This window comes from Anser anser (assembly GCF_964211835.1).
Source record: "Anser anser genome assembly, chromosome: 16".
NCBI lineage: Eukaryota > Metazoa > Chordata > Aves > Anseriformes > Anatidae > Anser > Anser anser.
This window is the reverse complement of record NC_139737.1, coordinates 12536414-12551455: the sequence shown is the minus strand read 5'-3', so window position 1 is coordinate 12551455 and position 15042 is coordinate 12536414. Positions and strand designations below refer to the sequence as shown.

At 41.6% G+C, this 15042-nt stretch overlaps 1 protein-coding gene across 29 annotated transcripts in view; it reads right to left on the bottom strand.

Annotated features, from left to right (window-relative positions):
* The window catches only part of PTPRT (protein tyrosine phosphatase receptor type T), a 572020-nt gene that overhangs the window by 49176 nt on the left and 507802 nt on the right, over window positions 1–15042 (bottom strand). For 22 of the 29 annotated variants that reach the window (XM_083801726.1, XM_083801725.1, XM_083801723.1 and 19 more), the window contains 3 exons: window positions 13028–13075; window positions 10454–10602; window positions 3916–3963 (listed from right to left, as the gene is read on the bottom strand). In XM_083801726.1, the coding sequence (XP_083657852.1) occupies window positions 3916–3963; window positions 10454–10602; window positions 13028–13075 (245 nt within the window). The remainder of the gene's footprint in view (window positions 1–3915; window positions 3964–10453; window positions 10603–13027; window positions 13076–15042) is intronic. The other 7 variants (XM_083801713.1, XM_083801738.1, XM_083801718.1 and 4 more) reach the window with 5 other exon arrangements.

Sequence of the window (15042 nt, the reverse complement as noted above, 5' to 3'; positions counted from 1 at the left end):
ACTCAGCTCAAGCAACAGCCCTCAGTGGCATGCTCCTCCGCTGCACATCAACATTAGCACAGTGAATGGACGTGAAAGCCTCTCGCACAGCCCCTTACAGACTTACATGGACCAGAAGGCTACAGATACAATTGAACAGATCAAGCCACTCATTTTAAAGTTTTCAATATGTAAAAATAACTCATCTTGCAATTTATGTCAGTAATGTGAGACAGTAATGAAGCAGTATCAGCTTCTAAATATCTTTTTAGTTCTTCAAACATTAGGTTGTGGATAAATCCAGAGCAGAATAGGTGGGCATGGGCAAAAGCCCACCCATGCTACAGAACAGTGAACCTCAGAGCAAATTTTTGTCTTTCTAAACGCAAACCAGGTTTTGTGCAAGACGTCACAACAGTGACCTTTCTCTGCTTCCACCCATCTGCAAGGAACTACGAGGCATCACAGTCCATCCTCTCTGGAGGGCAGGGACTCTTATTATCAGGATATTCTTGATTAAGTGAAATGAGAATGACACAAGGGTGTAGTGGGTTTATGTGGCAAGGTTTTGGCAGCTGGGGGCTGCAGTGGTGGCCTCTGTGAGAAGAATCCAGCAGCTGCCCCACGTTAGATAAGGGCCAGTTTCAGCCAGCTCCAAAGGAACCCACAGCTGCCCAGAGCTGAGCCAATACGCGATGTTGCTTGTGCCTCTGTGAGAGCAGATTTAAGAAAGTGGGTGAAAAAACTGCTGCTTAATAGCACCTGGGAGAGTGAGGAGTGAGAAACAGGCTTACACCAAGGTCACTGAAGAAGGAGGGTAGGAGGTACTCCAGGTGCCGGAGCTGAAGTTCCCCTGCAGACTGTGGTGAAGCAGGTTGTCCCCCTGCAGCCCACGGTGTACCATAGTGGTGCAGGTTTCTACAAGTTCCCCTACAGCCCATGGTAGGGCAGGCTGTCTCCCTGCAGCCCACGGGTCCCACACGGAGCAGATCTCCACGCTGCAGCCCCCCCGTGGAGGAGCCCCCGGTGGAGCAGGTGGATGTGGCCTGGAGGAGGCTGCGGCCCATGGAGAGCCCCCGCAGGAGCAGGCCCCGGGCCGGAGCTGCAGCCCGTGGAGAGGAGCCCACGCAGGAGCAGGGGGTCTGGGGGGAGCTGCCGCCCGTGGGGGACCCGTGCTGGAGCAGTTTGCTCCTGATGGACGGACCCCGTGGTACAGAGCCGTATGGGAGCAGTTCTTGAGGAGCTGCTGCCTGTGGGCAGCCCACATGGGATCAGTTCGGGAAGGACGGCATCGCTTGGGAGGGACCCCACGGGGAGCAGGGGCAGAGAGGGACTGAGAAGGAGCGGCAGAGGTGAGTGCTATAAACTGACCGCAGCCTCCATTCCCCGTTACCCTGCAACACCCAGGGGGAGGAAGTGGGAGAGCGTGGATGGGGGGAAGGTGGTTTTAGTTTGTTTTCTTTGTTTCTAATTTCTCTAGCTTGTTAGTAATAGGTAATAAATTTCTTTAATCTCCGTATGCTGAGTCTGTTTTGCCCGTGATGATAATTGTTGAGTGATCTCCCCATCCTTATCTCAACCCTTGGGCCCTTTTCATCGCATTTTCTCCCCCTTTCCCTTTGAGGAGGAGGAGTGAGAGACTGGTTGTGGTGGAGCTCAGCTGCCCACCTGAGTAAAACCACCATAAAGGGAAAGGCACGCTGGCTCCCCTGAGGAACCTACCCTGATGACATATGCTGGATATCTTTGAGAGCCACTGGCCATGCACATCTTCACCCAAAACAACCTCTACTGTGGTATTATCTCCCCTTCAGACTTCACATTAGTGGTACAACATGGGCCTTACTGAAATATTAAAACCAGGGAAATTAACTCCTTTACTTTTTAGTATTAAATATTCACTTCCCTAGCAAAGATGATGTGAAAACCATTAAATCCAGAGATGTCTACAACTATAAGGTAAAATTACAGAGCTAAAAACATGCATTACATAAAAAAGTATTAATCAGGCACAAGATAGGGTAGAGGCAAAATAAATAAATAAATAAATCCCCTGTATCTTATTATCAACAAATCATGTCACAGCCAAGCCTAGGGAGTCATCTACTATTGCAGATACAGAACATTTATTAGCAAAAGGCATAACAGATGGGAACAAATAGCACTGAACTGCAGGTAACGCCCAAAGACAGATATTGGTGGTGGGATAACTGATGCCCTTTTTAAGATCTTTTTCTTTCCCAGGAATGAATATTAATAAACGTCAAAAAATTAAACTTATTTTTCTCATACAGCATCACCCAATGTCTGGTGAATCTGTCTGAGAAGCCAGAATGCCATAGTTTTCACTTGCCTTCAAGTCATAAGATAGAAATTTCTTCAATGCTATGGGCTGTTTCACAGCACCTTTGGCTGTTATAGTCAGACGCAACTGACTGAGGGGGCGACCAGTCTGTGTAAATCATGTCTTGGAAATGCACTGAGCTTAACTTCCCACGTGTAAAAACAGGGAAATTAATCCTTGCTCAGATCAGAGATAGCGGTTAGAAGATGGTAAGTTTGAACGAGTTTTGAATACATAAGACTACTTTAATTCTTATTCCCCACCCCCCCCACCTCCCCTAAAATTTGGGGGTTTGAAAGCTTTGGGAGGTTTTTTGTTTTTCCCTGTAAGAGACATAGTTGAATCTGTCTCACTCCTTGACCCATTTGGTTCACTATCGGGGCACAGGGGTGAAAACGTCTCCCTCACATGAGGGTCCCCATTTTCACAGATGCTGAGTGCTGGAATGAGAGCAGTTCGACATCTTCCAGCAAACTGCAGGTCTGGGCCCTGCTTCTAAAGTACAGCCAAAAGATTAATCTGCCTTTAGACTTCTCTGTTGACAGCACTGAGTCTCTGGGGAACAAGAACAAACCTTGTAGAAAAGAAGACTCCTTCTCTACTGCTTCAGAAGAGGGCTCACTCATTGCCACCGGCCATGTTGATATACAACAGGATAAATGCACGTATCGTGGCAGACCCTCTGAGCCTCTCTGCCCTGGCTGTTAGTCTGTAAACCAAGGCACTTAAGTGCTTAGTTGTAATTTCTTCCTGGTCTAACTATGGGCCTTCAGTGTGCTCAGAGTAATGTTTAAAGCAGACACGGTAGATTACTATGTCTGGAAGTGAACATTTACTGTAGATAATCCAAAATGACAGGTCTGATAAATACCACTGGTTAGATTCTGATCAACTACACATCATCTTTCTGATTCATAGCAGAGGAATTGCCTTCTTCAAATTCCGCACACAGGCAGCATCCTCCAGGGAGAGCCTGAAGTTGTAGGTTGTTATTACTCACTTTCAAGGGTACACCTCCAATAAGTTTCTGAATAACTTCTTTTATCAGCTTACAGTTTCTGCCAATTTTGCTCTCTGTTAACTTAATGTAAAAACATTTTATTTCTAAAAATCCCAAAGCTAAGAGCTCCATACTCTATGCTTTATTTATCTCCTGGACAAGAAGAGATAATTTTCAGAGATGCTGAACACTAACTTCTTCCTCTAAAGTTACCAGCAGCCACAGCACAGCCTCCACCTTTCATAACCTGCCTTTTTATTATCCTCTCAAATCTATACCAGACTGCTTGAACATTTAAAATTTAATTCTAAGCATAAACAGAATAAGGTGGGGCCACTTGCCCAAACTCGGCCTCTGATTTCTCCAAAGAAATTCTTATACTTTGAACTGTTTTTTCCCTTAAAAAATAAAATAAAAATCAATTAATAACAACAATAAAGCACAAGTGAAACAAAAGGCTTCCCAATTAACAGCACACATGACCGCAGGATTAATTATGATTTTGGAGCCCAGCCACTTTGTAGCATTCTCTAAGTTATTATCAAGATGCAATGAGTGTGTTTTCTCTCCAATGAAGTGCAGTACACCATACCTGGCTTCTTACCTAACAGCGTGGTCGATGGAACAGTGTCTGATGATACTTTGAGATGGAATTCCGTTCACCCACACGACACGGATCATTGAAAATCAACAGAAGATCAATAGGAAAAAAAAATTACAAAAAAATGAAAACAAGGTTAGCCGCATCTAACACTCAGAAGATTCAGTCTATAGGTCATATTGGGAAATGTACAAAAGCAAAGAAAATTTAGAAATGAAAAAAAAGTCTGGCACTAGTACCTGAGTAGTAGGAATTCAACAAAGATTTGCTCTGAAGGGTTTTGCTTTGGACAGAAAATGAACAAGGAGAGGGTGATGCTAGGTAGGAAAGACATAAGGAAAAGACTTTAGACATATATTAAGAGAGAGAAAGAACAGGGAGAATGTTCCTCAAAGAACACAGTAATATGGGATATATAACACTTATCAAAATGAATTATATTTTTCATCTCAACATGCATATTACATTTATTACAATGTCATAATGATGGATTTTCTTTAATATAAGCACTCCAGACCCCAAATATAATATTATAGTTATTGTAAATCAATGTGTTCCTACACAGGATACATGTATAGGACTATATCCTATATATATCTTCTTTTTTTTTTTTTTTAAACCAAAGGAACATCTAGGAGAAAGATCCTTAAAAAGAACACCCAAAATACAAACTACAGAGAATCAAATGCATTAATAACAGTAAAATAAGCCTGCTCAAACACAATGTACACTAGTACCACAAAAATACACAGGTAAGATAGCAAATTCTTTGTTAAAACCATACAAGATAACAAGGGAATTGTTCTTCAACCCAGAACACTTCATAGCAAATCCTATAATATTTTCCCCTGAGAGACAGGTTCTTTTAGCAGGACAAACTTTCTCCCATTAAAGCATTAGCTTTCTCTGGACAAAAATCCACAAATTATTCCCATATTAATCAATTATTTATGGAACAGAGGCAGGGCTCCACGTCTGCACAGTAGATTCCTTTCTTGCTAGTAAATTTACGAGGTTGCTTTATATCTACAATAGCATACATGTACATTCTTGTGATAATCAATCATTTCTGAATGCATATTCTTCTATTATCATTCTGCATTCATTCCTACACTTACATTTATCTCCTCCTCAAAATGTTGGGAAACAAGCTAGTACAAATCTCAGTACATCAGAAAGATGACAATAGATAACACAGGAAAAACTATTCCATAATCCAATATAAGTAGATAAAACTCAGTATACATCAAAGTAATTTCAGAAGCAGTTTTTCTTTTTTCTTTTTTTTTTTTTCTCTAGAAAATAAAAAAAAGAACACCTCTTAAAAATTTCAAGTCCTTCTATGAGGTGAATGAAAGGAGTCACTAGTCTAGGAAGTTTCATAAGGTCTGCAGAATTACCTCCTAAGCAGTTTGTAACCATCCAGTAAATGAACTTGCTCTGGTTTTGCATTCTCCTGCTATATTTTCAAGCTTAAACCACTTGAAAACACATTAAGATAATCAAATTTCTCGTAGCTTAGTCTGCCTTCAGTCCATAACACATCTCCCATTTGGGACCTCTTTCGCTTTCTTCCGTGTTTGTTAGTCTAAATCAGACCCTCTCCTCTACCGTACTTGGAACATAGCCACTTTTGCAGATGTGCAGGTAAGGCCTATAAAGAGCAATTTGGTTGCCCTGGGTCACAGAGCAAGTCAACAGTCAGGACTTGGGGCAGTATTGGAATTTTCTGGAGTTTGGGAGAAAAAAGAACTTATGGGGCCAGCCTGCCTTTCCAGGAATCGCTAACTACAAATTACTTGGGAATCCGAAGGTAGACGCCTCACTCCAGTAAACTTGATTTAAATTGTTACCAGCTGAGGTTTCTGAAATGAACAATACTTGTGAGACAGAGAGGCAAATTTAGACTTTCAAAGAGATCATTTTCAAAATCAGTATTGGCTTGTGTAACGAGATGCACACTCTGGGCCACCACCTCACCAGAGGTTCCCACCAGGACTAGTGCATGCACATCACAGGATACACTTTCAGACAGGATTTCACATCAGGGTAGATATAAAGACTTCATTTAAAATTCCCTCTACATGATCTGGAATGTCATGGGAGCCCATACAGCTCCCTCTAGTCATGTAGAATGGTGGAAGCTCCTCCCTATTCTGGAAATGATTCTCCCTACTGTTTTTTTTTGTTGTTGTTTTTTTTTTTTTTTAAGTGTTTGTAAAGAAACCAACCCTGTAAACATTCCAAACTGGCACGAAAAGCAACAAAAGGGATTTGGGTATTTTGCCCTTTTAATTTTTTTTTAATTTTTAAATGATGAAATTTGGCTTTATTACTCTTTATTTTAGTTTTTTTGGCTAAAGAAAATGTCTCATGGTCATGATCCTACAAGTCCTCAGACTGCATTTAGCAGGCATCCTACCTGAGAATGAAAAAATTATCTATGGGGTAACAACAACAACTAGATCTTGATGCAACTGTTTTGACTTACAGCAAATCTTTAAGGCCTTTGCATTTGATTCGTTGCAAAAGGACGTGGGATATGGAGAGGTGTGAATTTAGATGGTTCTTGGTTAAATATGATAATTAAAAACCTGAGTGCCACTCACCTATGTCTTCCTCTTGTTTTTGCTAGTAAGAGCACAGTAACTTGGTAAGTATAATAGTGCTCACTCATGCAGATCTCAGTTCCCTACAGCTTCCTAAATGCTGTCTTCACGCTGTGCCTCTGACAGTAACGTTAAGGCTACCTATCTAATAATCTGTATCGAAGTCAGTCCTTTAGATTATTTGGAAAGCAGTCTTCTCCCAAACTGAGACGTCACAAAAGTTAAACATACCCTTATAACCAGTCTCTAGCAAAACTGGGTGCATTTTAAGAGATCAAATCCCAGAATCAAATAGTTCCTGACAGCAAGCTCCCAAGGATGTGGAGCTGGTGATGCTGGTGATGCAGCATTCTCCCTGGAGAGAATCTGCCTGATCTCTGTTATCTGCAGCCCTATCCATGACATTTTATCATTGCAAAGCTGGAAGAGCAGTTCCTCTGTGCAGGACATATTAGCACATCGTTGCTGATATGATATACTACTGCTTCTCCCATCACACAGATGGGCTGCCAAATTGCACAAAATTTATGTGCAATAACAACCCCTTGCACACCCTTCTGGTCAGCACACAGATGCTGGTGGATAATTTTAGGTCCACCTTGTCTCCCATTTGTCACCTCGTTTCACAATAACCCTGCACTGAGTCAGTGCCTGCATGTGACTGTGCTGTGCCACTCCAAGGAAAATGACACTGCTTTCCAAACCCTCCTGCAAACTGAGCAGCAGTCTCAAATATTGCAAATACCATCGCTTATTTGTAATGGATTTAGGATATATATCTATATTAAAAAAAAAAAAGGCAGCACAGTATTTGAGAAAAATGAACAATTCACCTTCACATGACCCTTTGGTAAAACTAGATGAGCTGGAATAATGCTGGACTAATTTATCTTTCAGCAAATACCTATTCTGATTCTGTATCATGGGAGATACACAGGCTGAGTCCATAAAATCTCTCCAGTCAAAACTCTTTTTTAAGTACCAGTAAGAATTCTGCCTGAATAAGGGCTATCAGTGTGGGACAGAAAGAAGGATAAAGAGCTTCTTCCCTTTGGTCCAGAAAAGACAAGGGCCTACTTCTGTTACACTTTTCAGTAAGACCTGATGTCTCACTGCTCCAGCACAGTTCACAGAATGGTTTGGGTGAGAAGGGAGCTTAAAGCCCACCCAGTGCCACCCCCTGCCATGGGCAGGGCCCTCAGCCCCACCCAGCCTGGCCTTGGGCACCCCCAGGGATGGGGCACCCACAGCTCCTCGGGGCAGCCTGGGCCAGAGCCTCACCGCCGCCCTCAGAGTAAAGAATTTCTTCCCTGTATCTAATCTAAATCTATCCTCTTCCAGATTAAAACCATTACCCCTTGTCCTGCCACTACATGTCCTTGTAAAACGTCCTGATGCTTTCGTGTAGGCCCCCTTTAGGCACTCACTGGCAGGCCTCTATCAGGTCTCCCCAGAGCCTTCTCCTCTGCAGGCTGAACAACCCCACTCCCTCAGGCTGCCTTCACAGAAGAGGTGCTCCAGCCCTCTGATCAACCCACACCCCCAGGTCATTCTCCTCAGGGCTGCTCTCAATGCATTCTCCACCCAGCCTCTGTTCGTGCTTGAGACTACCCAGATGCTCACGATCTCCCAGGACATGATTACATTTAACAACAGCAGACATCTCTGTCAAGTGACAAAATTCAGAACTGCAAATTGCCAACAGGACTGCGTGCTCCTGCTGCAGTGCACTGGCCTCTACAGACCCCATTTCAGCCTGACTTTATGGATTGCACTATTTGCAAGAGCTGACACTGAAAATTTAGAAAGACATTCCCTCTAAAGCACTGAGATGAAGTAGGTGAAGAAATATGCATTTTTACTAACAACAGAGGATTTTTTTTCCATGTTACTGCTACAGCAAACTTGGACTTTCATAACCGAGGTCAAGATGGAGAGGACAACTCCCTGTCATGAGATATTCACAAACACTAGTTCCTGTTGTGAGTAAAAAGAAAATTTAAGAAGGAATTTGAGAGAGAGAGATGATTTCAAAAGCTAAGATGAATAACCCCTTGTAAAACTCTATTAGTTAGCTGAAAGGTTACAAAGTAATCCTATTATGTTATTCAAAAGTTAGAGTAGGCCTGTATAGAAATCCTCAAGTATTAAACTGCATTAAGGCAATTTTTTTTTGAAAAGAAAGGCTTTTACTCTTTTTTTTTCCTATCTATATCATCAGTGCCAAACCCATAAAATTCCTGTATCAGCATGTGCACGCTACTGCACCGAAGAGAACTTACCTCCAACACCTCGGCATCCTGGACTTGGCGGAAAAAAATGTGGAGAAATCATGAAAGCTTATTGGTAATTATTTCTCATGGATATAAAGAAGAAAAAAAGAAAAGAATCAGCCCATGACTGTGTTACAGGCTTGTGTTACAGAGGGAGGTGGTGATAAAATCTGCAATGATGTCAGACAAGCAAAGGACTTACTGAATTAAAAAAAAAAAAGTACGCTTTTTTCTTTTTTTTTTTTTTTTTTTTTTTACAAAATTAGATACAACATTTTTTCTAGAGCTGCCATTTCAACTAAGTGACTCAGCTATTTTGTCTCTCAAAATACCAAGAAAAAAAATGAGGTCACAGTATAGGCTCAACTCTTCTCTTATTTTCTGGTGGAAAAAAACATTTCAAAAAGCCAAAATCTGAAGAAAGTGTGAAAAACTTCATTTTCCCCATACATTTCAAACAAGCTACCTCTGCTGTTTCTAGGCTGCCTGTTACAATGCTGGCCTCTGCTATCCTGTCTTTCAAAGATATGAGCCACTGACAACTCGTGTTGTCTTCTTTAGGAGATATAGCTACTCAGCACCTGAGAAAATTAGATCTTGACTCAAGTCAATTTAATATCAGAGAGAAGTGTTCACTGCTAGCCTTGACGGTCCCAAACACCTATTTATCCATCTCATAGGTACATTACACAGAGTGACAGTAGCAATGCATGCAGATGGAATTTGACATGACCTACAGAGGGAAAAGAAAAATTCACTCAGCCTGTCCCAATCAATCTGAGATCGCAAAGCAAGGTTTCAATGACAAAAAACAACAAAAAAACCTTTTTTATCACAGGCAAATCCTTGTTAGTAATTAGGGAAAAAACACTTCACTACAGATGCTTAAAAATGACAGAAGAGTTCTAGCACGTTTTGTTTTTAAAGCTGGTCCCTCTTCAAACTATAGGCTAAGTGTCAAAAGAAGGAGTGACATTCCCATAGTGTCTAAGTTAAAATTTATTTAATACCAAAAAGTTTACAAATCCACCATGCAATCCACCATGCACTCAATCTGGATCTAGCAAGGCTAAATTATAACTTTGTGCTGCTTTTCCCACAAAAGTCTTCCAGCTACAGAGGTCTGCATGTTTTACAAATATTAACTACAATTATTTTTATGGAAGTGATGTGAAAAATAAAGTGAGAACACAGGCAAAAGAAGAAATGCTGTCTTTCCATTTCAGTTCTCTAACCATGAGACCATGCTTTCTTTCATAACAACTTCATACAGAAAATATTACTACCACCCTAGAAATCTGCTAAGTAATGTGATTCGACTCTTCTACTCACAAAGGAAAAACTGTATCTGTATTTCTGAAGAACAAATGATCACATCTTTTTGAATGTCTGACGTAGTTTTTAAAACAGACTTTATGAATTATTCTTGGTAGATTTAGAGTGAGAAGGAATGCTTTCCACCCATCTGAGAGTTAAGGTAGGGGCAGTGCGAGAGAATTTCAGACAACTGATTTCTAACGAGCTTTCACAACGAACCCTCACACTGTCATTCCTAGCTCCTCAGCATTGTGCCCATAGGAATAGGTCCTTTCAAGAACCTAGAGCTCTCCAAAGGGGACATATCCACTGCAAGCAAGTTAAACTTACTGAATCCATTAACATCTTGGCAGCTGGAAGAGAAAGCTTCTTCATTGTGAACAGCACTGAGTTTGGTAGAGGTCTTGTCTGAAGTAGCCACGGGACCCATCTCCCTCTGTGTGCTGGTCTGAGTCTCCTTCTGCTTCTTGGCTAGCTTCCTTTAGGGTATTTTGAAGAGGGGAGAAACCAAGGTCAGTTTTCCCTCATTAGAAAGAAAACAATGAGAAAATATCTTGAAAAATCACAATTATCCCACTTGGACAGACATGCAGGGCACGTGGCAAACCGCACGAGAGGAAACCCCACAGCTTTTTAATATAACTGATGTGGAGTACAATAAACGATGATGCCAGTCCATGAGCCTAGCTGTCCCTCCCAGTAGCTTATCGTGCACAAGCCTGCATCACCCCAGCAGTAGGAGCACTACGTCACCATTGAAGAGGGTGGCATAAGGAAAGCCCCTGGAGCAGGTGACATCTGCTCCAGGAAGAGTAGAGGACACTGGGCGAGGGCAGTGATCAGAACGGCTCGCTAGGAGGTACGCGGGATGTCCGCATCCATCCCATGGGGCCACCTGCACCTGGGACTTTCTCTGATGGCTCTGGTGAAGAGTGCGGCCTGACCCTGTGCAACCTGGCGGCTGGAGCAGGAGTCCTGCCCTGTCCCCGAGCAGGGCACTGAGGGCAGCAGTCTGTACTAGATTTTGACAAACACACAAACTGCACTGAGGATCGACAGTCAGAGGAAGAGTGGGGCAAGTTAAAGGCTGAAGTAATTTAAAAAATGACTATGCCCAGAGACGCTTCTGTGCGTACTGGGCCTCTTCTTATTTTGTAGAGAACTCAAAATGCCCCATCCCTGGAAGTGTCTGCCCAGTCCCTGAAGTGTTGTCCCATCCCTGGAAGTGTTTAAGGTTAGGTTGGATGGGACTTTGAGCAACCTGGTCTGGTGGGAGGTGTCTCTGCCCATGGCAGGGGGGTTGGAATTTGATGATCTTTAAGATCCCTTCCAACCCAAACCATTCTGTGACTGTACGATTCAAAAACATTGGTGAAAGTAGAAACAGTGCCAGCTCCAAAAACAGTAACAAAGCCAAGAACGAGGCTCCTCTTTTGCAAACACAGTTAATAATAAGGAAATGGAGAAAAGCAGGAAAAGTGAGCTGCTAAGCTTCCATTGACATTTGGCCGCCCTGTGCTTCATTCATATCAGAGAACAAAACTGTTTAAAAATGAATGCGTGACATTCTACAACCCGCACCTTGAAAAAATATCATACAAATGCCTGGAACCAGCAAAGAACTTTGCTTACATGGCTTCCGTATATAAGAAAATAAAACAAAATAAAAGGGAGAAAAACAGATTACTGTTAAGTAGGAGCTTTAGTTTTCTCTTTCCCCCCCTAACTCAAAGAAAAAAAAAAAAACACTAACAACTAAATCATTTTGCAAAGAGGTTTTTCTTCACTGAGATGACATGCTTACGGTAAGTACTACCCATCTTTTAAACTTCATTAGACTCTTAAAAGGATATTCCTTGCAACATATTTCAACAGGCTTTATTTATTCACAGCACATGTCAGAGTGGCATTTACTAGCAAGTTCAAGAACACAGCTGAGCCCCAGCCCTTCACGAGGTGGGGCAGCTGGGCCAGTGACATTCATTTGCAAGGAAAGGTCAGAGAACTAAAACCTTTGTCCATGTCTGCAGGAAACGACTATCGTAAGGCAAGCTGCATAATCCAGACCAGGAGAGCACAACATTGTGTAGAAATGTCTAATATCTGCTACAAACTTCTGAACATCTCTCTCATCTGCTCAGCCAGTTGAGGTTCAGCATTGTGCTTTCAATTCCAACTCACAGCTATTCAAATTGGGTACGTAATTATAGAGTGCATATTTAGATCTCACAAAATCTCCATGATGTATCCACTTCTGTAGATGAAGATGCAAACAGAGGAATCGGCTTTGAATGATGAAGCAAAAAGCTGGTGTTTAATGATGTTAAAAGCTTTGCTTCCAGTACATAGCAATGCTAGCACAGCCAGATTTATTAGCTATGAGCTACAGCCATGTGAGCCCCCTTTTTTTGTGCTGTGGCACCTGAGGTAACAACAATAGTCTTGGAGTGTATTAACCCTGCTATGTGGCTATTTTAATCCTTTAGATTTGCTAATCATACATGGCTATGTGAATTCTTTGGCAACAGGAATTAAAATTTCTCAGTGGGAAGCACTAATCCAAAATGCACAAGTCCTTAATAACAAGCACTCTGGACTGCTGGGGTGAGCCATTACACACTACCACTACTGATGTTTAAAAATAGCGAGTCAAAAAGGGTGACTTTCTTATTAAATCCAGATTAAATTATTTGTGAGAGTTATTACCTCTAAGTCCCATTGCTCGGTTTCTTTTCAGAAATGCCAATAAGCTACAAAGAGCTGGAGCTGGCAAACTCCTCTTTTCTTTCAGTGGACAAGCAATAACATTTCTGCATGTTCTACGCAGGAAAAAAATCACCCCAAACCCAAGCCCATGAGTCCCCAAAGGCCTGCTTACAAAAGCCCTGTGCAAAGCAGTTCTACCTGGTCCTGTAGAAGACAGAGAGGCCCCTAAAACATTGGCTTGAATGCCTAAAAAGAAAAGGTGACATGAGTTTAAAGTTCTCGACCTAACTCGCACGCACAAATGGCAGCCTCTCTGCGCAGGCTGTTCACAGGTGGACCAGCTGAAGCTGATGCAAGTTCAGAGAGAAGTGCACAGAAGAAGCCACACGGAAAACTGTTTGGCATCTGACAGCGCTACAATTTGCTTTCGACATGGCATTATCAGTTTCCACCTTTTTTCCTCTCTCTTCCAAGAATGTAAAAATTCTTCATCTAAATTTAGAGGGAAAAGAAAGACAGATCTCTTTTGAGGATTTCAGAGCTAAGCTTGCCAGACACATCAAGGGGCTCTCAGTTTCTAAATGTGCCTTTTCTGTCTCAGTTACGTGTCTGGATAGAGTGGCAGCACAGGACTAAGCCTATTTGGTCCTTACCATCTTTATAATTCATAGAAAGGATTATAAAATCAAATGACTAGCACTTTCTAGAATGTTAGGGATGTGACTTAAACCCACGGCTAGGTAGAGGTTTATTTGCCAGCATGTCAAAATGTCTTTGGAATTGGAAAAGCATTTATCTGAAAATGCTGTTTCCAAAAATAGTGCACTTCAAGAGATCTCTGTGAATCACTGACAAGCTGCATCAGTGACACGGCTCCTGCTCTCCTTACTGACCAGCTTCCCCTAAACACAACAACGGCAACATCCCAAGGAAACTGCTATCAGTGCATTAGTGTCAATCACAGGCCAGCTGCAGGCTGCCTTGAGCATGTAACCAGCACAGTCTGTCACCAGGCACCGAGAAGACACTTTCTGTCTCATGCATTATGCAGTTGAAAAGGGGAAGAAATAAAAGACTGGGCAGATACTTGGAAGAAGAGTCTGATACAATCAACATAGGGTGAAGAGACTGAAATGTCAAAATGTGAGTACGGCGGTATTAATGGCTGTTTTACATTTAAGTGTAAGGAAAATGTGCCAAGAAGAAAACAAGAATCCATGGATGGGGTTTACTGGGTTGCCCTTTTCAGTTCAAGAGGGTTTGTAAATGAAGAGATGATGTTTATGGGCATTATACACACAAAGGAGTGATGAGACAGAAAGATGCTCAAAGCAGAATAAAAAAAATGAAACCAGCTGCATAATCAGGAAGTTGAAGCTGACCCAACTAAAGCAAGGACAAGAGCTATTAGCAGTGAACCTAAACTAAGTGCAAATTTAGAAAAAAATACGATGGAGATTAGATTTAGCTATTTTTGAAAATTCTACTCATCAGTGAATATATATAAAACGCTGAAACACTATATTAAAACTGTGGGGCTTCCAGTTTAACAGTCCAGGAATACAAACTTAGTATCAAGTTAAAAGCATTTATTACCATAGGCATTGATCAGAAAACTCAAGGAATATTTTCAGTTAGAAGAATTCATAGGATCAGATTCCAGTTTTGCAGAGGCTTGGGTAAACTTCAAGGATTATATTTTTAAAAGCAGCTCTTCTCTAAATTTTTATATCAATTTTACATGCGTGAATGTTAAATCTGTAACTGCCACTCCTAAAAAGCTCTGGTACGTGTACGCTGACAGATTTAATTTTAGATGTTTCACAAGGATGGATTATATATACTATAATGTAGATTTGCATGCACAGGTAATTTAGACATTAGGTATAGAGTATGTAAGTTAAACATGAAATTTCCTCCTACAGACAAAAATTGCATATTGCCCTCATTTCAAATAAGCAATTTAAGAAAGCTACAAAATACAATTCCTATTAGATATTTGTGAGCAGCAGCCTGCTGGGAGTACACACACTATTTATTATGGAACCTGCACAAATGCAGGGCAGAGATCAACCATGCAAATACCCAGTTAAGAGCCCTGGTTAAACAGCAGATCTACTGAAAAGGATGTCTGTCCCCTCGATCTGTACTAGAGCATACGCTGAGCTTGAAAGAACAGTTTCATATTGGTGCGAAAATGAGGCAGGGATTAT